Below are 25,521 nucleotides of genomic sequence, written 5' to 3' on the forward strand. Positions count from 1 at the left end.
GGACAGATCAAATAAGAAATGAAGAATTAAAGCTGCGAGCAGCGATGAACGGGCCCTCGCACCCGGGCTCACCGTCGACCGGTGGCTTTAGGAAAACAGCAAACGGTGGGCAGTATGCTTTTAATACAGTAAATATATGAGAAATATGTCATAAGTCATTTAAATGTGCCAAACTTCCCATTGGCAGCTGGTGGCGCTATGCCTATAAATGGCATGTAGATGTGTTCAGGCCAGCACTATTATCAAACATATGAAGTTTGGTGCAGATTGACCTTGGTATGTTTGAGTTAGTGAAAGATATGATATATCCTGGTGTCAACAGGTGGCGCTATGATAATATCTGAATATTGGCCTTTAGGTGTCTTCAGGCCAGGACTCTTACCAAACCTCTGAAGTTTGAGGCAGATCAGACATTTTATGGCTGAGTTATTACACCTATGTCCATGGCGAAACATCAAACTTTGTCAGGCCGCCACTGAAACTCAAGATCTTCACAATTTAACATCTCTAAGGCCTCTAGATCAGACTGACCAAATATAATGTTGATTTCATTAAATGTCTAGGAGGAGTTTGCTATAAACCTAATCCCCTGCAAGGACTTCAGATAATGCCAACTGTGAACCAAATGTGAACATTTTCCCTATATTCTGATGATGATGATAAGAACATGTAATTCATGATGATAACAAAATGTTATTATTGCTTGCATTACATTCACCACTTCTGCTTAAATCGTTACCTATCTGTACAATTTGTATGTGGATATTGCTTTGCTGGTGACTCCTGTTATAAGACATCACTCTTAAGCGCTACATAACTAAGAATCAATTAGGAAAAGTTGGCAAATGCATTCACAGTAACCCTCTGCTTGTTTGGATTTTAAGTTTACTGAATTGAAAGGGTTACACTTGAAAATCAACACAGAGACACATACACACAATATATAAAATGTTGCCATCCAGTTTCATTTGTTAACATTAACTATATTAGTTAACATGAACAATAATTAAATAGCATTTATTAATGTTAATTAATATTAAGCTAAAAAAAAAGTATTCATATATTGTTTAAAGGTAAATTAGTATCTTTTAGTTTATGTACTATGAATTAACATAAACATGAACACAGTTCATGTGGGTGTACAGCAATACACAATAAAGTGCTCTATAAACGCTTAATTCTTTCAAAATATCTTTAAAAATCAAGTTGAGTGTTTTAATGGGGCGATATATATATAACTGATCTTCAAATGATGGTTTTCGGATGTTTTGAACAGATAACAGCAAAGTTTGTTTTGTTGTCAAAGTTTGTCTTGAAATTTTTAATTATTATAATTTTATATTCAATAAATAACACTATGAAAATATTGTCTACAATGAAGATAAATCACTCATGCTTAAAAGTTGTATTTTTCTTAATCTTTTGCTATGTGACTGAATAGGACAAGTTCATGGTACAGTTCAGTAAAAATAAATAAAAAACAACAACTGCAAAATACAAACAATGAAAGATTTAATGACCCTTTATATTTTCTCAAAATATCAGACATATTTATGTCGATTACGCTACAGCAATGTGCATCTTCCTCAAAGATGGTCTTAAGCAAAACAGCATGTTCCACTGGTCTCTCTCCCTTACACCCCTCCCCCCTTCAGTCACTCTTCAGTGACTCAATGGTGACTGAACACAGACAGGCACAGGCAGAGTGACAGCAGGTTTCTAATTTATTTTTTTTAATTTTCTTTAATTCATAGAAGCTTGTATAAAATTGATATTTACACCACTTGCTCAGAATGATAAGATCTCTGTGTGAAAAAAGTTTTAAAGAGTTTGGATGCTGCACTTTGAAGATATAAAAAAAATGACGGTTATGTTTTTTACTACATCTTTAAAAAATCACCACGTCAACACCGTTCAAGATATCCAATATCCGCTCGCAATTTAACATCTTCAGAATCTTCTCTTCATGTTAAAAAAGTTTGGTGTGAATAGCTGGTTGTTCTTAGAAGAAGTGTGAATTTGTTTACAGCCTGATTTTTCCAAAAAAACACATTCAAATGGAAATATCCGGCTTCCTGTTGGTCTTAGCTAATGAGTTTAATTTAGAAAGTTGTCCAGATTGATGAGAACAATATATGTACAGAGTTTGGTGACTGTAGGAAAAACTAACCCCCCAACTTTTGTCAAAAGATGGCGCTATAGAGTGCCTGCTCCACGCCCATTTATGACCTTTTGCCAGTGTCTAACTATCATTAATATTGATGTGTGCGTTGAGTTTCATGAAATTCTTAGCATGTTATCTGCCTCGAAAAGACAGGAATCTAATTTTAAAGTTTGACACGTTGCCATGGCAACAGCATTTGATTTATCATCGACCCCTTTACATATTCTTATCGGCCGTGTTTTGACATGATTTTGATGAAGTTTAAAGAAAATCAAGTAAAATTAAGAGGCTGATTTCAAAGCATTTTGAAAATGACACGCTTACTGCTGCCAGTTGGTGGCGCTATAACTTTGACTTATAATAGTCACGTTTATGGAATCGGCATCATACAACGAACAATCTGGTGAAGTTTCATCAGAATCCGGCAATGTGTGCAACAGTTATGAGACACTTCCTGTTTCTCATTTCTCGCCATAACTTTGTCGCCTTGCCACGGCCAAACCGTTCGAGATATCAAAAATCCCCTCGCAATTTAGCGTTCCCAATGTCTTGAGATCATGCTGACCGAGTTTGGTGACAATCGTATGGAAATCCTGGGAGGAGTACGTTAAATTCCAGAGCATGCGCTTTTTACACAGCCCTAAATATCTCACTTCCTGTTGCGTTGAGAAAATGACATAGAGTACAAAAGTTGTTCAGCTCAATGAGTTCTATATGTGTACCGAGTTTCATATGTGTACGTTCAAGTATGTGTGCTATATGGCCCTCAAAATTCCAGGGGGCGCTGTAGAGTCCCCTTGCCACGCCCCGGTACCAGCCTCTGTGACGTCCTGATGGCCGCAGATTCCGACGTGTGTGCAAATTTTCAAGAGTTTTTGAGTATGTTAAGACCCCCTTAAGTGCCCGGAAGGTTAACAAAAAAAAAAAAAAAAAAAAAAAAAATAAGAATCCTTAGAAGAACAATAGGGCCTTCGCCCTTTTGGGCTCGGGCCCTAAAAAGATCAGCTTTAAAGGTCACGGCTGAAGTCATTTCCAGTTCACACTTGAAATGGAAGGTCAAGTTGAGAGCATTGCATTCTGGGAAGCAACATTACTCTAAATGTTGACTAACGTCGCAGGTTATTCTGGAATTTCATGCATACAGAAAACACTGCGCACAGTATATATACTGCATATTGCAGAAGAGTAGTATGATAGTATGCCTTTCCGAATAGAGATGTAATGATATTATCGTGGTCACATGACATTATGAAATGATAGGTCTTCTGGGCAAAATGTGTAGTGTTTAAAATATATTAACACTTCTTATTTTAACATAAAATGTCTTTAAGGTTGTGTTTTTGTACCTGTCAAACAAACTAAAATTGATATGGCTTAATCTCTGTTTTCGCTGCACGTTTCAAAGTAAAAAAAGTGCACTTCATTTAGGCAATCAGCTTGTGATCTGGTGTTTTCCGTGCCTCAGAACGGCTCAGTTCACAGTGAATGCAGTGAACTTGTTTATTGCATGAGTTTAGAGCATGTTTGGGAAGTTCAACGGCCACCGGTTAAGCTTTATTTTCGTGGCATGATGATTACAGCATTTCACTAGTTTTTGTAAGCCTGTTTTCACTGAAGCTGGAGTTTTCCTTCAAAATAAAAGCTCTACTGTCATTTCCGTCGAAATAAAAGCTTAAAAGTGCAGAATGAATTGCTGATAGCTAGCAGTTAAAGTATTTCTTTCAAGTGTAGAAATTAGGAAAGAAGTATTGTACTTTTCATACTTTAGTGTAAAGCAAAAATAATATACCTACGAAACACTAATTTTCATTTATTTTGCAGTCCAGTTGGCTATTACTGTCATTGTCAAATTTGTTTGGCTTCCTAAGACACCAGTGTAAATGTAATTTAGACTGAGACAGTATGCCACAAATAAAAAGAGGGTTGAGTGCTGTGACTTATGTTTTCTTAGTCAAGAACTGGTTAGAGCTCTTAATTTTGAACTCTCAAAGTGTATTAGATAGAATAATTTAACTTTAAAAATCCAATTCTTCATTTGTCTTTTTTTAACAGTATTTGTCATCTGAGGAAGCTTTTAAAGGTGCAATACATAATGGATAATGTGTAGGAAATTGATGGTGAAAACAGTCAATTATGCAGGTTAGTGTCATTATAATGAAATATAAATGTGGAATGACGCTATTGACCAATTAAAATTAAGTGCAATAAACTGAAAAAAACATGGTACTTTACAAAATGGTTCATAAAGTGGTCTGTGGTTCATATGCTACAAACATTTTGTAACATTCTGAAATACCCAAAATATACGGAAAGACAGAAAGAAAGAAAGAAAGAAAGAAAGAAAGAGAAAAAGAAAGAAGCATGTACATTAACACACACACACACACACACACACACACACACACACACACATAAAGTTGCAGTCTTTATCTCAAGGTCTTGAGATCTCTGATGACCACAGAAATGTGGTGTTAACCTAAATCGAGGTCTCAGGGGGTCTAATCTTGGTCTGGATCTGGATCTTAATGGGTCTAGTATTAGTTTCGATCCTAACTCTAACTTTGATCAAATACAATGGCTTTCAATTTCCTAATCATTTCTCATTTTCCTGGTACAGAATCTTGAACAGTTGACTGTAAGTGAATCTGTATTAAATGACAATGGGTAACATTTTATTTACACAAAGGCTATAATAAACAACAGTGTTGTTTTATTCAGTGTTTTAACCCCAATTGCACATAACAGATTCTATTCAAATCATATTCAAATATCTATAAAACCTGAGGAAAGACAGTACATTCATCAAATAAGACTTAAATCAAGCTCACAAGTTGCATATGTGTATAAACATGAAATATACACATATGAAAAGGGTTTAAGAACAAACTCGGTAATACTTTACAATAAGGTTCATTAGTAAACCACATTAGTTAACATGAACTAAGAATGAACACTACTTCTACAGCACTTATTACACCAAAAGTTGTATTTGTTAACAATGTGAACTAACATAAACAAATAATGAATAAAAATGTATTTTTATTAACTAACATTCACAACGATTAAAAAACGCCGTAATAAATGTATTGTTCATTGTTCGTTCACGTTAGTTCATACATTATTGTAAAGTGTTACCACAAACTCAGTAACTGTAATAAAAAGAGGTTAAAATTACAAATACATTACGTATTTACAAAATAATATGCTGCTGTTAGTGTTTTCATAAATTGCAAAAACAAAGCTTACCTCTCCCTGCTGTTATAAAGTGACTCTCTGAAGGGATTCTGGAGTTTTTAGTGATTTGCTTCATATTTGCAGCATGTGATGATGATGATGATGATGATGATGATGAAGGGCTTCTGCTGTGTTTAGAAGAGGAGAATGAACTTGCTTTCGTCTGATCACTCCATCTTAGAGGGACACTGGCAGAGACAGGCTTAAGTCTGGAGATACTGTTGCACTTTGTGCGTAAACGCGCACGAAACACAATAAACTCCAGAACGAGAACTGAAAACGTGTTCATGCGAAAAGCCGAGCTATTATTACACTTCGCTTCCTCTTAAACTATCCTGCGCGTACGAGCCTGTCGCTCCTTGTAAAAGTCTGAATCAAAAAGGAAATGTTAAGTTCAGAAGCAGGTCCAAACTCTCTAGTGTTGTGCGCTGACAGATGTGTTGCAGTAAAAGCAGTGGGCGGGCGGAAGACTCCTGCGCGTTGAATCTGATTGGAGCAGAGACTAGAGCTCCTCGCTTCTTATTGGCTTCTGCCAATATTTAAGCCAATGAGATTGCGGTTTTATCTGCTAGGGCGGAGTTTAATTTTGCGTGGAAAACAGGCACGCTGCCTTTTATGTTGTCTGTTATTCTGAACAGAGAAAGTGTAGGAGTTTTGTTTACGTTCTGAAAAACATTTCTTGAGATATCTTAAAGAAAAATCTATCAGAACGCAAAAGCTCATAAACTACATCTGTTACGCTCCAAAAGTGACAGAAACATAATTTTAATCTACCGTATCTTTCCTGTTTGAGTGGCATTTGTAAATTTGATAGGCATGATTTCCGATCTCATCATACCAGGGCGTTTTAGTGCCATTATAAAAATTTAAGAGATTATGAGATTAAAGTCGTAATATTTCGAGAATAAAGTCAAAATTATGAGAATAAAGTCGAAGTGTTTTGAGAATAAAGTTGGAAGTGTTTTGAGAATAAAGTTGGAAGTGTTTTGAGAATAAAGTCGAAGTGTTTTGAGAAGAAAGTCGAAATATTATGAGAATAAAATCTAAATATTACAAGAATAAAGTTGAAATATTATGAAAATAAAGTCTAAATATTATGAGAATAAAGTCGAAATATTACGAGAATAAAGTTGAAATATTATGAGAATAAAGTAGAAATATTATGAGAAAAAAAGTCGAAATACTACGAAAATAAAGTCTAAATATTATGAGAATAAAGTCGAAATATTACAAGAATAAAGTCAAAATATTATGAGAATAAAGTTGAAATATTATGAGAATAAGGTCAAAATATTATGAGAATAAATTCAAAATATTATGAGAATAAAGTCGAAGTGTTTTGAGATTAAAGTCTAAGTGTTTCCAGAATAAAGTCGAAATGTTTCGAGAATAAAGTAGAAATATTACAAAAATAAAGTCAAAATGTTAAGAGAATAAGGTCAAAATATTAAGAGAATAAAGTCGTAGTTTTTCAAGAATAAAGGCAAAGTGTTTCGAGAATAAAGTTGAAATCACGAGAATAAAGTTTAAATATTTTTTGGAGAATAAAGTCAAAGTGTTCTCCTCGAATGTATCCTCGAAACATTTCGACTTTATTCTCGAAACATTTCGATTTTATCCTCAAAACATTTTGATTTTATTCTCAAAACATTTCGACTTTATATGCGAAACATTTGACTTCACTCTCAAAAATATGACTTTAATCACATATTTTTTTTATTTTTTAACATGGCACTAAAATGCTGTTGTACATCCGTGTCTATCTGTACAAAAACAGCACGTTTTGCTACTTGATATCGCAAACTGTTGTGTTTTACCATATTATTCTTAATCTAATATCTTAATTACGAACACACTGGTTTGTAGAAAAAACAGTTTTAAGGTAAACTGCATGTTGTTATTCTTCTCGTTTTTTCCCTACAGTGGCTAAAGAACCAGAAGTCTCGCCCATAGGCTTTCGCTTTGAAGAATAAGGTGGATACACAAAGAAAGTTGTTGTATGTAAACTGTGTGAGAAATAAGCCAACTTTAAAGTCATCATTAACCAAACACCTTTCCCTCTTCCTCATTTGTGACCCGGGAACACAAAACCAGTCATAAGGGTCAATTTTTTGAAATTGAGATTTATATAATAAAAAATAAGTCAAATAATTTAACAAACAAGCTTTCCACTGATGTATGGTTTGTTAGGGATAGGACAATATTTGGCTGAGATAAACTATTTGAAAATCTGGAATCTGAGGGTGCATAAATACTCAAAACACTGAGAAAATGGTCTTTGAAGTTGTCCAAATTAAGTTCTTAGCAATGCATATTACTAATCAAAAATTAAGTTTTGATATTTACAGTAGAAAATGTACAAAATATCTTCATGGAACATGATCTTTACTTAATTTCCTAATGATTTTTGGCCAAAAATTTTTTATAATTCTGACCGATACAATGTACAAATATTGCTAATTAAGACTGGCTTTGTGGTCCAGGGTCACATTTGTGTTCTTGTTCAGACTCAAAAACAGTGTGATGCTCTGTATAATACCACTGATAGCAAAATGCTATTAGTTCTCATGACAAAGCACATTTTCCATCCAAAGACCGTTGTCATGGGTTCCCCCCTCAGGAATTTCTTTTTGTTTTGTTCTACACCATAAATTACAGCTATAGCTCAAAAGTGAATCGGAGGTATGACTGCAATTTACGTTGCAGAACAAAACGTGAAAGTCTCGACAAGTAATGTTAACCACAGACCATATTTTACCATTACTCATGAATCCCAAAAAAGCTATGCACAAAAACAACAGCAAAGTCAAGAGTCCCATGTCTCGTAATGCAAATTGTCTTTCTGGTCTCAGGACTACAAACTCAATGGCTTTATTGTTATGAAAATGCCACGATGGCAAAAAACTTGGTCCTAAAATATAGTTCTAAATTAGGCTTTTCTAGATGAACTATGACTCAAACATGTATTCAAATAAAGATCTGAAACTTGAACTGAACAGTTTATCTCTTAATTTCTGCTACTGCATATCTTCATCATGGTTTATTAACTTAAAAATGTCTCATTATTTAGTTGCGTAAAGAAAAAACATCCAAAACTCCTTCAAAAAGTGTTTTAATAACATGAGTCCTCAATGGACGTTTTTTGCTTTTCAAAATATAAAGACACAATCATTTAAATAGTTAGGATGTTAAGCTGTTGCATTGATTGTGCAATAAATTATGGTAAACACTACAAAACAGCATTACCTTTGCATCCAAAATTGCAACTAATGTTAATTCTACACATATTAAACAACAAAAATCGACAAAAATCACTGTTATTTGTTAAAAGCAATTCTTAAAACAAACTGAACAGACACTACTATTTTCCAGTTAATTTGAGCTATATTGTAGATCTCTGACAAATCGAATTTTCCACAGCTGGCTGAGGTTCAGTATGGAGTAATATCCAATAAATACAGGATAATAAAAGAATATGAATAGCTAAACTCAAAGGAAAGTAGTGGAAGTAGACCGTGTGAAAGCACTTCCTAAAATATAGACAAAACATTCCTCAGGTTGAAATTATTGTAATCTCTCTTTCCCCATTTCTAAAGTTGTTACCGAGATACTTTTATTCACAGAAACTCCTGCTATTGGACCACAAATGCATAGGTGAGACATTCTCGCGAAGGTCGGACGTCTCAGGAAACACAACTGTCCGTGGGTGGGTAACATAATCCTAACAAGCTAACTGCTCTAGTTCCTGCGACAACAGAGCACCTGTCGTCAACTTTAATACCAGTAAAGTGTGTAAACCGCTTCAAAAAAGACACATATGCTCGTCGTTAACTTCTGAAACTGTGAGAACTTTGCCGTCATCACTTACAGTACTAATGTTGGTGGCTGGTTTGTAGTAATGTGGGAGGTGTAAGTTAGAAAACAAAGGCAGAAAGGCCTTTATACACTATCAGAAGGCACCAGGTTGCCTGTGGTGTCCAGCTGCATGCATTTACAAGTGCAGGCCGACACAGGACACTCGCTGTGGTCTCTGTAAAGAAAAAAAGACAACGTTGTTGCACTTAAAATGTTATGCTTGATAGTATAAACTAGAGTTCAAAAGTTTGGATTTGGAAATATTTTAATGCTTTTAGAAAGACATCTCATGCTCACCAAAGCTGCATTTATTTGATAAAAAATACAGTAAAAACAGTAATATTGTGAAATATTATTACCATTTCAAAAAACTGTTGTCTATTTGAATATATTTTAAAATGTAATTTATTCCTGAGATGCAAAGCTGAAATTTCAGCATCATTACTCCAGTCTTTTGTGTCACATGATTCTTCTTGCTGCTCAAGAAACTAATATTTTTGCATCTTATATCATTTATTTAGAATAGCAATCTTCTTTAACATTATAAATATCTTTACTGTCACTTTTGATCAATTAAAAGCATGCTTGCTGAATAAAACAGGGTTCGTACAAACAATGTAAAATTAAATTCCAGGACTTCCACGGACTTTGAAAAAGATCAGAGATCTCCATTATCAAACAATGTCTTCTATTTCAAATTCTTAAAATAAGAGAAATAGATATACTAATAAAACTTGCTAAAATAAAGCACATGCAAAGTATTAGTGCTAAAGTATTACTAAGTACACTAGACTTTTACTATAGTAAAACCATGGTTAATTTTCTTAAGGTATTTGTATTTGTGTATAGTTTTTCTTTTTTCTTTGTTTTGTTTTATAACTCTACTGCCTTAATGGTTTCATGTTTTCTACTGTTTAAGAAAAAAACATTCGCAAAATCGCTCCAAAATCCTGATCTGAAACAAATGAATCGCGAAATCACACTGAAGTCCTGAGCTGAATAAAAGTTCCAATCTAAACCAAAAGACAACAAATTCACACCGAACTGTGCACATCACAAGTTATTTATTTTTGATCGAGACTTCAAATTGTGTATCGCAAATCATTTGATTTGAATTATTAATTCGCGACAGTATTCACAAACCCGTTCTGATCTAAATCTAATGATTCGCAATCCACGCTCTAAAGTTCTGATCTGAAAAATGATTCGCAAACCATCATTTCATATCAGGAATCATTTGACTTAGTTTGGAACTTTGCACATCACAAATCATTTGATTTCAATTAGAAACTAAAATCATGCATCGCAAATCATTTGATTTGAATCTTTAAATTCGCAAAATGATTCACAAAGCCATTCTGACCTAAATCCAATAATTCGCAATCTGCGCTCTGATGTTCCAAACTAGAACAGAACTTGCGCTCTGATTCGCAAACTATTATTTCAGATCAGCAAATGCGTATCCCGAATCATTTGATTTCGATCAGGACTTCACATCGTGTATCGTGAATCATTTGATTTGAATTATTTAATTAGCAAAAATGATTCACAAACCCGTTCCCATCAAAAATAAATAATTTGTGATGTGCAAAGTTCCAATCTAAGTCAAATGTTTCGCGATCCGCGCTCTGAGTCCCGATCTATTTGATGGTTCGCAAATTATTATTCAGATTGGAACTTCAGAGCGTGTATCGTGGGTCAGTGATTTAGATCAGAATGGGTTTGTGAATCATTTTGCGAATTAAATGATTCAATACGCATTTTCTGATCTGAAATGATTGTTTGCACATCGTTTATTCAGAATCATTTGATCTAGATCAGAACTTCGAAGTGTTTTTGCAAATCTTTTGATTCAGTTTGGAAGTTCAGAGCGGGTTCGAGAATTGAATGATTCACAATCTGGTCAGATTGGAAATTCAGAGCATGGATTGCGAATCGTTTGATTTAGATCGGAATTTCGGTGTGAGTTTGTGAATCTTTTATTTTAGACGGAACTTTGAATCGCAAATCATTTTATTCAGCTCAGGACTTCAGTGTGATTTCACGAATCATTTGTTTCAGATCAGGATTTTGGAGCGATTATGCAAATGTTTTTTTCAGATTTTTTTTCTTAAACAGTAGAAAACATGAAACCATTAAGGCACTAAAATCATGTATCGCAAATCATTTGATTTGAATCTTGAAATTTGCAAAATGATTCACAAACCTGCTCCGATCTAAATCAAATAATTCACAATCTGTGCTCTGATGTTCCGATCTGAATAAATGATTCGCAAACTATTATTTCAGATCAGCAAATGCGTATCCCAAATCATTTGATTTCAATTAGGAACTAAAATCATGCATCGCAAATCATTTGATTTGAATCTTTAAATTCGCAAAATGATTCACAAAGCCATTCTGAACTAAATCAAATAATTCGCAATCTGCGCTCTGATTCGCAAACTATTATTTCAGATCAGCAAATGCGTATCCCGAATCATTTGATTTCGATCAGGACTTCAAATCGTGTATCGTGAATCATTTGATTTGAATTATTTAATTAGCAAAAATGATTCACAAACCCGTTCCGATCAAAAATAAATAATTTGTGATGTGCAAAGTTCCAATCTAAGTCAAATGTTTCGAGTCCCGATCTAATTGATGGTTCGCAAATTATTATTCAGATCGGAACTTCAGAGCGTGGATTGCGAATCATTTGATTTAGATCGGAATTTCGGTGTGAGTTTGTGAATCTTTTATTTTAGATGGAACTTTGAATCGCAAATCATTTTATTCAGCTCAGGACTTCAGTGTGATTTCGCGATTCATTTGTTTCAGATCAGGATTTTGGAGCGATTATGCAAATGTTTTTTTTTTCAGATTTTTTTTCTTAAACAGTAGAAAACATGAAACCATTAAGGCACTAAAATCATGTATCGCAAATCATTTGATTTGAATTATTCAATTAGCAAAAATGATTCACAAACCTATTCCGATCTAAACCAAATGATGCGCGATCCACGCTCTGATGTTCCGATCTGAATAAATGATTTAAGAATCATCATTTCATATCAGGAATCATTTGACTTAGCTTGGAACTTTGTGCATCACAAATCATTTGATTCCAATCAGGAATTCAAATCATGTATCGCAAATCATTTGATTTGAATCATTTAATTCACGGAATGATTCAAAAACCCATTACGATCGAAATCAAATGATTCGCAATACACACTTTGAAGTCCTGATCTGAATCAAATGATTCACAATGCGCAAAGTTCCAATCTAAATCTGATCTAAATTGTGATATGCGATCTGATTACAGCGCTTCAAAACAGTGAATCATTTTGTGACACAATGGTTTAACATTCGATTAGTTTCAAAAAGCTCAGTTTCCCCCATCACTGTGCTTTTTAAAATCATTACAAGCTATGCCGAAATTCAAAAATGAATGACTTTTTAAATTTGATCTGGTTTTTGCTAGTGAATCACTTGAAATGAATGATCGAAGTCATGAGTTGACTCAATTGATTTGGTTAATCTGTTCCTCTTTTTGTGTCTTCAGCCATGTTTACAGGACACTGTCAGTACTACTACTTGCTTAGCTCGATTGTTTTCTAACATTAACTGAAATAAGCGAAAAAGGTATGATGTCTTTTGAATTGTGTGAATTTTTTCATGAAAATATATGTGCTTACTGACAAATTTAGACACTTATTTCATAGATACATTGTCTCTCAATAATTCTAGCACTTTTCAAGTTCCTCTTCAGGAATATTGCTATTTTCAAGGGTTTTCCAGGCTTTAAATTTCAAAAAGTCAAATTTAAGTACTTCAAGCACTTAAAGAACCTTGTACGAACCCTGATAAAAGTATTTGCATCTTTTAAAAAACCCAAACTTTTGAATAGTGTATTTGTAATTAAAAGGTCATCAAATACATACCGCAATATAGGTGAATATGACTCTTACCTAAACCAGCTGAGCATGTGACCCGCGTGACCACCGTGCCGGCAGTTGTGGCACCAGGTGAACCAGTTATTGAACTGTGCGAGTTTTTTGTCTCGTGTGAGATCGGCTTTCTCATCTGCTTTTCCTGTGCCTGATAAGATGAATGAGTCTCACGGTGAGCTGAATATGTTTACATTATGGTATTGTATATCATTAAAAACGTCCATCTGTTACCTGGGCAGCTGGACACAGGGGTGCCCATGTTCATTAGGCAGAGGGCACAGCGTGGAAGTGGTTTACGACAGCCAGGGCAACTGGTGACCTTTGACTTGGTGGGTGAGCCGCTGACCCCGTACTGACTGAATCCACGGCCCTGATGTGGCATCGCTGAGCAGCTGTATGATATAGACTTTCCACAGAAGTTACAGCTCACAAACACCTGCACAGAAAACAAAACATAAGATTAAGTATGGTACAAAGAATTATATTAATTCATGATATATATTCAATTAAATATCAAAGGAAGGTAGACATGCACTGCTAAATATACAATATTATATATATTATGAACAATACAAAATTTAATTAAAAAAATAACCTTTTCCCATCTAGAATTATATATATATATATATTACCTTTTATATATTGTAGTGATACTTTAACCTGTCACAATTTTACTGTTATTAAATAAAATATTTATGGAATAAAACAGAAAAACTCAGAGACAGCCAACATAAAAACAAAATGTAAGATTAAGTATGTTACCAAAAATTATATTAATTAATGATATATGTATGTGTATATGCAATACAAAATAAATATATGTATATAAAATAAATATCCAAGCTAGAGATGCACTGCACTGCGTTTTTATGCTTATGAAATCTTTTCAAAATTAATATACAATATTGTTACAGTATTTGTAATAATTTAAAACAAATAGTTAAACAAATACATATAAAATAAAGGTAAATAAAAAAATGATTTCAACAAATAAATTTATAAATTTGGCTGTTATTAAATAAAATTAAATTTAAAAAATAGAAGAAATCAGAAAGTATGCTACCAAAATGACACATTTCGCTGTTAGTAAATTAAATAAAACAAAACCAAGAAATCAAAAAAAGTATACAACCAAAAATCCTAAATTCTAAATTTAAAATGTATAAATTTTGCTGTTATTAAATGAAATTAAATAAAAAATTAAGTAAAAAAAACAAGAAATCAGAAATAAGTATGCTACCAAATGCATATACAAATATAATTTTACTTTTTAATTTATAATATTTTTTTTAATTATAAATATATATATATATATATTTGGCCGAGATACATCTATTTGAAAATCTAGAATCTGAGGGTGCAAAAAAATCAAAATCCTGAGAAAATCACCTTTAAAGTTGTCCAAATTAGGTTCTTAACAATGCATATTACTAATCAAAAATTACATTTTGATACATTTACAGTAGGAATTTTACAAAAAATCTTCATGGAACATGAACTTTACTTAATTTCCTAATGATTTTTGGCATAAAAGAAAAATCAATAATTTTGACCCATGCAATGCATTTTTGGCTATTGCTACAAACATACCCCAGCGACTTAAGACTGGTTTTGTGGTCCAGGGTCACATATATATACATATATTATATATTGTAGTTATTTGTAACATAAGTTATTAAAGTAATTATTAAAGTAAGTTATTAAATAAAAAAAATAGAAGAAATCAGAAATTAGTTTGCTACCAAAATTCCAAACTAGGGATGCAACGCTAAATATTTTTATTTTTATGCTCATAAACAATTTTATACATCACTATACTATATTTTTTCAGTATTTGTAATACATATGTACGTATCTAGTTATCACTGGCCCAATCAGATCAATAATTTAAAAATCACTAATACTGACCCTGATACATATTCGTCAGTGATTATACCAAGCATGCATAATCTAAACTTTACAACTGGCAGAAATAAAAACAACAGCTTGATTCTAACCTGTGCAAGTGGTTTTGAGCTGGGATCCAATTTGCTCCTATGAATGTCAAATTCAGCCCGTTTATGCCAAAACCTCCAGGCGTCCAACAAGTTGCGATAGTTCTCGATCCAGCACTGCACCCGAGGGTCCTTCAGCACCTCTCCTGGGGAGCCCTGCCACCACAAACACCACAATCAACATTTACCCCTTTTAATCTGGTAACTGTGAGGCGGACATCGATCCACATCAGTTTTTATGGTTTAACAACAGTATTTTAACTCTTTTCTAGTTAGCTTTCTAATCTAGTTGTCTAATAAACCTGCCATTGTATATTACAGTTGAAGTCAAAAGTTTACAGTACCTACACCTTGCAGAATCTGCAAAATGTAATTTTTTTTTACCAAAATAAGAGGGATCACACAAAATTCATGTTATTTTTTATTTGGTACCGACCTGAATATGATATTTCACATAAAAGACATTTACATATTGTCCACATGAGAAAATAATAGTTTAATTTATAAAAATGACCTTGTTCAAAAGTTTACATACGCTTGATTCTCTGTGTTGTTATGAATGATCCACAGCTGTGTTTTTTTGTTTAGTGATAGTTGTTCATGAGTCCCTTGTTTGTCCTGAACAATTAAACTGCCTGCTGTTTTTCAGAAAAGTCCTTCATGTCGCCCATTTTTTTTTTTTTTTTTTAGCATTTTTGTGTATTTGAACCCTTTCAACAATGACTATATGATTTTGAGACACTAAGAACAACTGAGGGACTCATATGCAACTGTTACAGAAGGTTCAAACGCTCCTAAAATAGATTTAGGCAAAATAAGAAAAATGTCCTCATTCCGTTCAAAGGTTTACACCCCTGGCTCTTAATGCATTGTTTTTCCTTCTGGAGCATCAGTGAGTGTTTGAGCCTTCTGTAATAGTTGCAAATGAGTCCCTCAGTTGTCCTCAGTGTGAAAAGATGAATTTCAAAATCATACAATCATTGCTGGAAAACGTTCAAATACACAAAAATGCTGAAAAACCAAAATATTTGTTGGACCTGAAGGCTTTTTCTAAAGAACAGCAGGCAGTTTAACTGTTCAGGACAAACAAGGGATTCATGAACAATTATCACAAAACAAATAACAGCTGTGGATCATCAAGATAACAACAGAAAAAAGTATATGTATGTAAACTTTTGAGCAGGGTCATTTTTATAAAGTCAACTATTATTATTATCTTATGGACTATATGTAAACGTCTTTTATGTGAAATATCTTACTCAGGTCAGTAATAAATACAAAATAACATGCATTTTGTATGATCCCTCTTATTTTGGTCAAAATATAAATATTTTACAGATTCTACGAGGTGTATGTAAACTTTTGACTTCAATTGTATATGCTATCCGTTTGGATAAAAGTATCTTCTAAATGTTGTATTTATCATGCATTGTTCTGTTTCTGGACATTTCCTTACTTTAAGCATGCAGAAACTGGCCGTCTGCACGTCTCCAGTTCGATCTACATAACTCTCCATAAGATCTACTCCATCTTTTGTCAGTCCTGTCAGCAAGATGCCCTCCAGATTACCAGCCTCCTTCATCTCATTGGTCAGCTTGTCTATATAGCGAGGTAACTTAAAGGATGAAAAATGACAGTATATTATATATATTGCACATCACACGCTTGGATAAACTCAGGGGTGAGCGAGTCTTACCTGAGCATCATTTAGAAACATACATGCAAAGGCCACCCTGTCCCTGACAGCCACACGGCTCTCATACTGGAAAACAAAGAACACACTTTTTTTAAATAAAGAACAAACCTGAATATTCAGTAATTACAATTGCATATTTTTAATTAAGTACAACACTGAATATTAATACGTTTTATTAACATACCAAGACGGCATCATAGGCACCAGGTTCACTGGTGAGGAAGGCAAACATGATACACAGGTATGGCTTCTTCAGCTGGAGTCTGAGAGAGCTGCACATCTCTCTCCACAGGGAGTTTTTCTCATCAGTGTAGCCTGACAGAGCCATGGCCACCACGTTCAAGTTCAGATCACCTGATCACAACATAAAGCAAACAACCAAAATGTCATTCAAAATAATTGTGCACTAGGTTTCCTGAAACCTACTGTGACTTTATATGACATTTCTCAAATGCTCACCTTGTCTAGCTCTGCGTGTGCTCTATTCCAGTTCAAGACATTTAGGGTATGCAGAAAAACTCCCATCTAATTTTCTCCTCCAACTTTAAAATCATCCTACATCGCTGCAGAAGTCCCGACCCAGTGTTTACAAAGTGAACGTGCAAAGAAGATCAAACGCCCTTTCCGGAAAAAAAATTTAAACAGCGATGTAGGAAGATTTTGAGGTTGGAGGAGAAAATGAGATGGGAGTTTTTCAACATACCCTAACTATCTTAAACTGAAATACACAGAGTACACACAGAGTTAGACAAGATGAGCATTGGAGGTTAAAAAGTATATGAATAGAAACTTTTTTGTAAAAAAACACATCAAGCTGGGATCGTTCAGAGCCCTTAAAAGTATGGATGCACCGAAATGAAAATTACACACTGGGATGAAGGCCGATTACCGAACACATTTTTTCGTGTTTTTTCCCTCATGTATTTTGACAATTTTTTTCACCATGGCATAAGCAATATTTGCTTTTTACAGTTTTGTCTTGCTTTTCAAAGAAAAAATACAACAATTTAAAAATACTTATTTAACACAAATTAAACATTTTTAACATTCTAGTGGACATTACAGCCTACCAACACACACAATTTAAATTTAATAAGTTAATAATTAAGTAAAATAATATTCTTTGGCCATTTTTAAGACCCCCTTCTTGAATCAGGCATGTGTTTTTAATGTACAAATAAATGTAGCCTTGCTGAGCAAAGGAGAATGTTATAATAGATGTATTAATAGATTGCTGCGGAAACCTGCAAGAAGACCTCAGTACTACTTTTTGCTGATAGCGGCAGATTTATGAATGATTCTCATCATGCAGATTTCCCTTCTGCTTTGGACTTTGGACTGTCAGAATGTAGTTTATTTACTAATGGTTTAAGGCTATTTCATGATTTCAGTCATCATACAGTAACCAAAAACAACCACCCCTTTCTTTTCTCATGGAAGAGAGTCATGGATGCGATACTAAACAGTCTTGTGCTTGTAATGATTTTTGCATCTTTCTCGGACAGTTTTAAATGCTTCTACACTGCTGACATGTTTGCTGCATTACTGCATGCATTTACTTTTTTTTTGCTATTTTCGGCCCAATAATTTCTGTTGCTGAACATTCTGTGCATCCCTACTTTGAAGCTGCATTTAAACTGCATTTGGGAAGTTCAAACTCGGGGGCACCATAGAAGTCCACAATATGGAGAGAAACCCTGAAATGTTTTCCTCAAAAAACTTTCTTTATGAAGAAAGGAAGACATGAACATCTTGGATGACAAGGGGGTGAGTAAATTATCTGTAAATTTTTGTTCTGGAAGTGAACTTCTCCTTTAAAATATTTCATTACTCAAGATGTATGGACTGCTTTTCAGCTCATATGCTTTTACTGCATGCAAGAGAACCATGTAGACATTTTTTATAATTCTCCTTTTGTGTTCCAAGGAAAAAAGAACATCATATGCTGTTTGGACAAGTGTGAACAAAATACACACACGCACACAAAGACAAAAAGCCTTGTGGTGGTAGGTGTCAAAAAACACACCCTTATAATCATCTGTTTTCAAAAACCTCAGAGCCAAAACAAATTGTGCTTAAAACCCAAACAACAGGCAATTATGAATAATAAGCAAACAGCCCCATATGGCGTATGCATCTGCAGCTCTAGGGCATTTAATATTAAACAGCTATCATTGTGTAATGTAAGCCAGGTTTTTGTCTTTTAGTATATAAGAAACACTTTTGATTGCAAACAGGCAGCTGACAGGCCTGGATTTCACACAGTGCTTCTAATGACTTGCAACGTTCAACCAAGCACACACGACCTTCTGTAAATCCTCTGGGGGAACACAAACATCTATCTATATGAAAATCAAAAGAAATAAAAAAAAAATATATATATATATATATATATATATCTTGAAAGTGGCACTTAGTCATGTAGGTAACATTTCTACCCAAATAAAAAGAAAAGTAAAAAGTATAATAGAAAAGTAACATTTAAAATTAAGGAAAAAAAAGTATAATATTAAATATGACTATAAAATAACTATAAAAATAAAATAATGAATAATCTTAATAACAGTATTTTTTTATATATATACAGTGGGGATCAATAGTGTTGGGCACCCCAGGTAAAAAATTGTATTAATGTGCATAAAGAAGCCAAGGAAAGATGGAAAAAGCTCCAAAAGGCATCAACTTACAGATTAGACATTCTTATAATATGTCAAAAAAAGTGAGATTTTATTTCCATCATTTACACTTTCAAAATAACAGAAAACAAAAAAAGCATCTGCAAAAGTTTGGGCACCCTGCATAGTTAATATCTTGTACTGCCCCCTTTGGCAAGTATCACAGCTTTAAACGCTTTTTGTAGCCAGCCAGAGTCTTTCAATTCTTGTTTGTGGTATCTTTGCCCATTCTTCCTTACAAAAGTCTTCCAGTTCTTTGAGATTTCTGGGCTGTCTGTCACATATTGCTCTTTAAAGGTCTTTCCATAGATTTTCAATTATGTTGAGGTCAGGAGATTGTGAAGGCCATGGCAAAACCTTCGGTTTACGCCTCTTGATGTACTCCACCATGAATTTTGAGGTGTGTTTAGGATCATTATCCATTTGTAGAAGCCATCCTCTCTTTAACTTCAGCTTTTTCACAGATGTGTTACCAGATGTCAAGTTACCGTCCAAAATTTGCTGAAATTTTATTGAATCCATTTTTCCTTCTACTCGTGAAATGTTCCCTGTGCCACTGGCTGCAATACAACCCCAAAGCATGATTGATCCACCCCCATGCTTAACAGTTGGACAGAGGTTCTTTTCATTAAATTCTGTGTCCTTTCTTCTCCAAACGTACCTTTGCTCATTCCGGCCAAAAAGTGCTATTTTGACCTCATCAGTCCACAGAACTTGTTTCCAAAATGCATCAGGCTTGTCTATATGTTCATTTGCAAAGTTCAAACGCTGATTTTTGTGGTGAGGATGTAGAAGAGGTTTTCTTCTAATGACTCTTCCATGAAGAGAGACCATATTTGTACAAGTATCTCTTTACAGTGGAATAGTGTACCACAACTCCAGTGTCTGACAGATCTTTCTGGAGGGATCGTGCAGTCAAACATGGGTTTTGACTTGCTTTTCTCACAATCCTGCGAGCTGTTCTGTCTGATATTTTTCTTGGTCTTCCAGATCTTGCTTTAACTTCCACCGTTCCTGATGACTGCCATTTCTTAATTACATTCCGAACAGAGGATATTGGCATCTGAAAACGCTTTGCTATCTTCTTATAGCCTTCTCCTGCTTTGTGAGCGTCAACTATTTTCCGTTTTAGTTTTCTAGACAACTGCTTAGAAGAACCCATGGTGCTGATTGTTGGGGCAAGGTCAGATGAGTCTGGGCATTTAAAACCTTTGAGATTGACATCACCTGGTCTTTCCAGACGATGACTGAGAACAATCCATGACACTGTCAGGTCTCAGCTTTCCAAAGGGGGCAGTGCATGCTATAAACTCTGCAGGGTGCCCAAACTTTTGCAGACGCCCTTTTTTTTTTGTTATCTGTTATTTTGAAAGTGTAAATGATGGAAATAAAATCTAACTTTTTTTGACATATTATAAGAATGTCTAATCTGTAATTTGATGCCATTTGGAGATTTTTCCATCTTTCCTTGGCTTCTTTATGCACATTAATACAAATTTTTACCTGGGGTGCCCAAACTTTCGATCCCCACTGTATATATATATATATATATATATATATATATATATATCAAAGAAACCTGAAAAAAAAAAAACTACTAGCTGATTTCCACATAATAATAATAATACATGTTTTTTGAGCAGCAAAACAGAATATTAGAATGATTTCTGAAGGATCATGTGACTGGAGTAATGATGCTAAAAATTCAGCTTTGAAATAACATTTTTAAATTTTTTCAGGTTTCTTTGATATATATATATATATATATATATATATATATATAATAAACTACATAATAATATAAATCATAAACTAATATACAGTAAAAGTATGTATTATAAGAAATCGCATATTGTATTATATTTAATCAAAAGTCAGATAATAAAATAAATCATATAATAATTATTAATACTAATAATACTACTACTAATAATAATAATAATTATTATTATTATTATATGTAAATAATAATCTTAAATTAGTATTATAAATGCTAATTATATATATTCTTTTTTTTAAAGCTCTATAGAAAGTTCAGAAGAACAGCATTTATCTGAAACAGAAATCTTTAGTAACATTATAAATGTCTTTATCATTACTTTTGATCAATTTAAAGCATCCTTGCTACATAAAAGTAGACATTGTATATATTCAGCACATAATGTTACAAAAGCTTTTTATTTCTGATAAATGCTGATCTTTGGATCTTTTAATTAATTCTGGAAAAAAATAACCAATTGTTTTAAATATAGATAATAATAATAATAATAATAATAATAATAATAATAATAATAAAATCAACATATTACAATGATTTCTAAAGGATTATGTGACACTGAAGACTGGAGTAATGATTCAGAAAATTTAGCTTTGATCACAGGAATAAATTACATTTTGAAATATATTCAAATAGAAAGCAGTTATTTTAAATAGTACAAATATTTCACAATATTAATACTATTGCTGTATTTTGGATCAAATAAATGCAGGCTTGGTGAGCAGAAGAGACATTACAAACCTTACTGTTAAAAAACTTTTGACTGGTAGTGTATATATATGGGCCAGTTCTTGACATGTTTTGTTTGTGAGATTGTGAGTTTTGCAGTCACTGTCACTGGCTGGAAAATGTTCCTCCAGTCCAGTCCTGTACCTTTCTCTGCTGAAGCTCCTTTATTAAGAATCTGAATGGCTCGTCGGATGTCCAGGTTAAAGAGGGCGACAGCAGCAGCTCTCTCCCACTCGCCCTCCTGTTCCAGAGACTTCAGGAAGGGCTCCACATCAATGTCGGGCCCTCGACTGATCCAGCCACACAGCTGCAGGGCCAGACTGCGCTCCTCGCTGTGGTACCGCGGTACATCAGTCTGCCTGTCTGAACCCGACCAGCAGCGCCGCGTCTCTGTAGTGCCTGAGATGAGAGAGACATTTCTTTAGAGGGCCTCCAGTGACAGATACCATGAGGCTGACTCAGGCATTTAGCAGATGTCTATGAGAAATACTTCTACTGTACAGACTACAGAGCAAAGACGTTTTGCGCACTTATATTCACAGATAATGTGATGTTCAAACTTACCAGAGCTGGACTTGACAATGTTTTTGATGCCTGAGTAGATGAGCGACTGTTTATTGCTCTGTTGCTTCTGTTCCACATTTTCAGTGTACTGTTTCATAAGTAAACTTGCATAGGAAATATAGAGGTATCACATAGAACAAGACCATATGAACAAGAATATGACAAAGATGGACTCCAGGGATTCACAAAAAATAAATTCATAAGAATTGTATGTCTGCATTTAGTTTATAAAATATAATGAGCAGTTTTGAGGAAGAACTGATCACTAGATTGGACAATGCATTTTGCTTTGTTTTTGAAAGTGAAATTACAGTATAATTATGAAAAATTTATCAAAAATCTTCTGCAATTATTTTCAATATTTTAAGCCTTTTTTAAGCCTATTTTTAAATTTTATTTCATCAATATTATATTATTATTATTATTATTATTATTACAAAAAAACAAATATATAATAAATAAATCAAATAGAATAATATAATAAAATGCACCAATTATTACAATTATTACAATTATTATTATTATAATATGTTAATAATAATAATCTAAAATTAATTGTATTATAAATTATAAATAAATGTTGTTTTATATATATATATATAATGAACTACATAATGATAATATAAATCATAATCTAATATACAGTAAAAGTATGTATTATAAGAAATCGCATATTGTATTATATGTAATCAAAAGTCAGATAATAAAATAAATTTTAAATTTTAAAGCCATAATAATAATAATAATAAATAACTATTTTATACTAATAATAATCTAAATAATAATCTAACAATAATATAAAAATAATTTACATATTGTATTATTATATGTAATCAAAAGTCAGTTAAGAAAATACACAATCAAATAAATAAATAATTATGTGTTTAATATTTACTACTATTGTTATATATATATATACTAATAATAATAATAATAATAATAATACATAATAATAATATAACAGTTTGTATTATAAAATAATTATTTGTAAATATCATTATTATATAGTACAATTACTATATGATTTTGATTATGATAGTAGTAGTCAAAACTATAGTATAGTAGTCAAAATTACTATCACTATTATTATCATTACAATTATATGTAAATAAATATCTATAATGAGTACTATACATGCATTTATTAGTACTAGTATTATATATATATATATTTTTTTTTTTTGTTAAATAATGATATAATAATAATAATAGTAGTAATAAAAGTATATACTATATTGTATATATTTTTACCTTAAAGCTATATATAAACGTAAAAATCGCCTTTAAAGTTGTACAAATGACATTTTTAGCAATGCATATTACTAATCAAAAATTAAGTTTTGATATATTTACAGTAGGAAATTTACTAAATATCTATGTACAAAACATCTAATGAAAGAAAAAAAGAAAAAATTGATAATTTGACCCATGAAATGTATTTTTGGCTATTGCTTAAAATATACCCGTGCTACTTAAAACTGGTTTTGTGGTCCAGGGTCACATATGTAATCAAAAGTCATATAAGAAGTAGTCAGAAATACTTTGGTTTTTAGGTAAACCTTCAACAATAACTTTGACATAACACACTTTGAAAAGTTCAAACGTCCCCTGTAACGCCCCAGGGCTGCAGTGAAGGATATAATGGAGTGTATACCAGAGCGACCTCAGCTGCGGGTCGTCTCCTCCGGCCAGCACGTGGTTCTTCCACACCTGGACGGTATCGTGTCCGTACCGCGACTGCGCTCGCTCCCTCATCTTAGTGGCGATGTCCTTATCAGCGGCGGCCGCCCCCTGACCGGCGTCCTCTGCGCACTCATACAAGTGCCGCCCGCATGCCCACATCAGCGAGGTGGTAGAGCTCCAGGCCCAGCGATATACGCTCAAAAACAGTGAAGTCGTTCATGACCCGGTTGGGCGACACCACCACCATGCGGTTCTGGGCTGACGGGGTGCCAGGCGAAGCTGCTGCTGATGCTCTCGCTGCAGGGCTGAACGCTGCGCTCGATGATGGTGGGCTCAACCTCGTCGCCGAACGGCATCGGCGTGTGCTGCATGTCGTACAGCCGGATGATATTGCTGTCCCGCGTGAGCGTGGCTAACAGACCCATGCGTGTGGGACACCATGCCACTTTAGTCAAAGGCTTAGGTTGGTCCGTCAAAGTAAAGACGGGTTTTTCAAATTTGCGCAAGTCCCAGATAGCCACCTGGCCTTCGAAGAAAGACGCAACGCGATCTTGAAAATGAGGATCCACAGTGACGCCCTGAATGGCTTTGGTGTTCACAAACGTCTTCTGGCTGGTGTTACGCAAGTCAAAGATGGCTAGATTTCGGTGCATCCCGGCCAGTAGCAACTTTTGGTTGTCCACGTGGAAGCCAGCAAAGAGAAAGACATGCATCGTTTTGTCCGAGCTCGTAGAGCGGCTTGGTCACCACTGATCCAGAGTCAAATCTCCAGACAGACGAACCTTCTCAGTTGGAACTGCTTCAGGAGAAAACTTGCTACTTATATCCCATATGAGAACGGAAAAATCAGCCCGATGTTTGTCTAAACCAGCCGCAAGCCAGTTACTATCCACCGGGTTCCATGCGAGCGTATTGCATTGTCGAGCGTGCTTCGGTACAAACTCTTTACCCACCAGCTCCTTGCATTTTGAGTTGGGGCTCTGTCCTAGACTGGTTAGGACGACTCGGCCGTTGGCCTGTCCCACAGCTAGCAAACACTCTGGCTCATGTTTGGGATACCAGGCCACGCATTTCATATATGGGGTGTCGGAGTTGATGGCCAGCAGCGTGGCCGCCGTGTCCTCGGATAGGGGAAGAGAGCCAGCTTTGGTTTCTGAGCTTCCCTGCAGGTCCGATTCGATATAGACTGAGTTCAGTGTCACAGATCACATATCGG

General features: G+C 34.1%; 2 protein-coding genes across 2 annotated transcripts in view; both read right to left on the reverse strand.

Annotated features, from left to right (window-relative positions):
- Positions 1-5,815, reverse strand: part of glcci1b (glucocorticoid induced 1b) — a 23,238-nt gene extending 17,423 nt beyond the window's left edge. The window contains exon 1 of the mRNA XM_073847933.1: positions 5,411-5,815. Coding sequence (XP_073704034.1) covers positions 5,411-5,687 — 277 coding nt within the window. The 5' untranslated portion in view covers positions 5,688-5,815. The remainder of the gene's footprint in view (positions 1-5,410) is intronic.
- Positions 5,816-8,454: 2,639 nt separating this feature from the next.
- Positions 8,455-25,517, reverse strand: mios (missing oocyte, meiosis regulator, homolog (Drosophila); the record flags this gene model as incomplete). Its single annotated transcript, XM_073846987.1, is given in 15 exon segments — positions 8,455-9,428; positions 13,207-13,336; positions 13,420-13,624; positions 15,186-15,338; positions 16,639-16,797; positions 16,879-16,944; positions 17,063-17,232; positions 22,204-22,458; positions 22,624-22,722; positions 24,263-24,488; positions 24,490-24,561; positions 24,563-24,982; positions 24,984-25,069; positions 25,072-25,477; positions 25,479-25,517. Coding segments are annotated over 15 exon segments (2,577 nt in total), but the record flags the coding sequence as incomplete, so codon positions are not given.
- Between the last annotated feature and the right edge of the window lie 4 nt (positions 25,518-25,521).

Source organism: Garra rufa, chromosome 9 (genome assembly GCF_049309525.1).
Source record: "Garra rufa chromosome 9, GarRuf1.0, whole genome shotgun sequence".
In the NCBI taxonomy this organism is placed as follows: domain Eukaryota; kingdom Metazoa; phylum Chordata; class Actinopteri; order Cypriniformes; family Cyprinidae; genus Garra; species Garra rufa.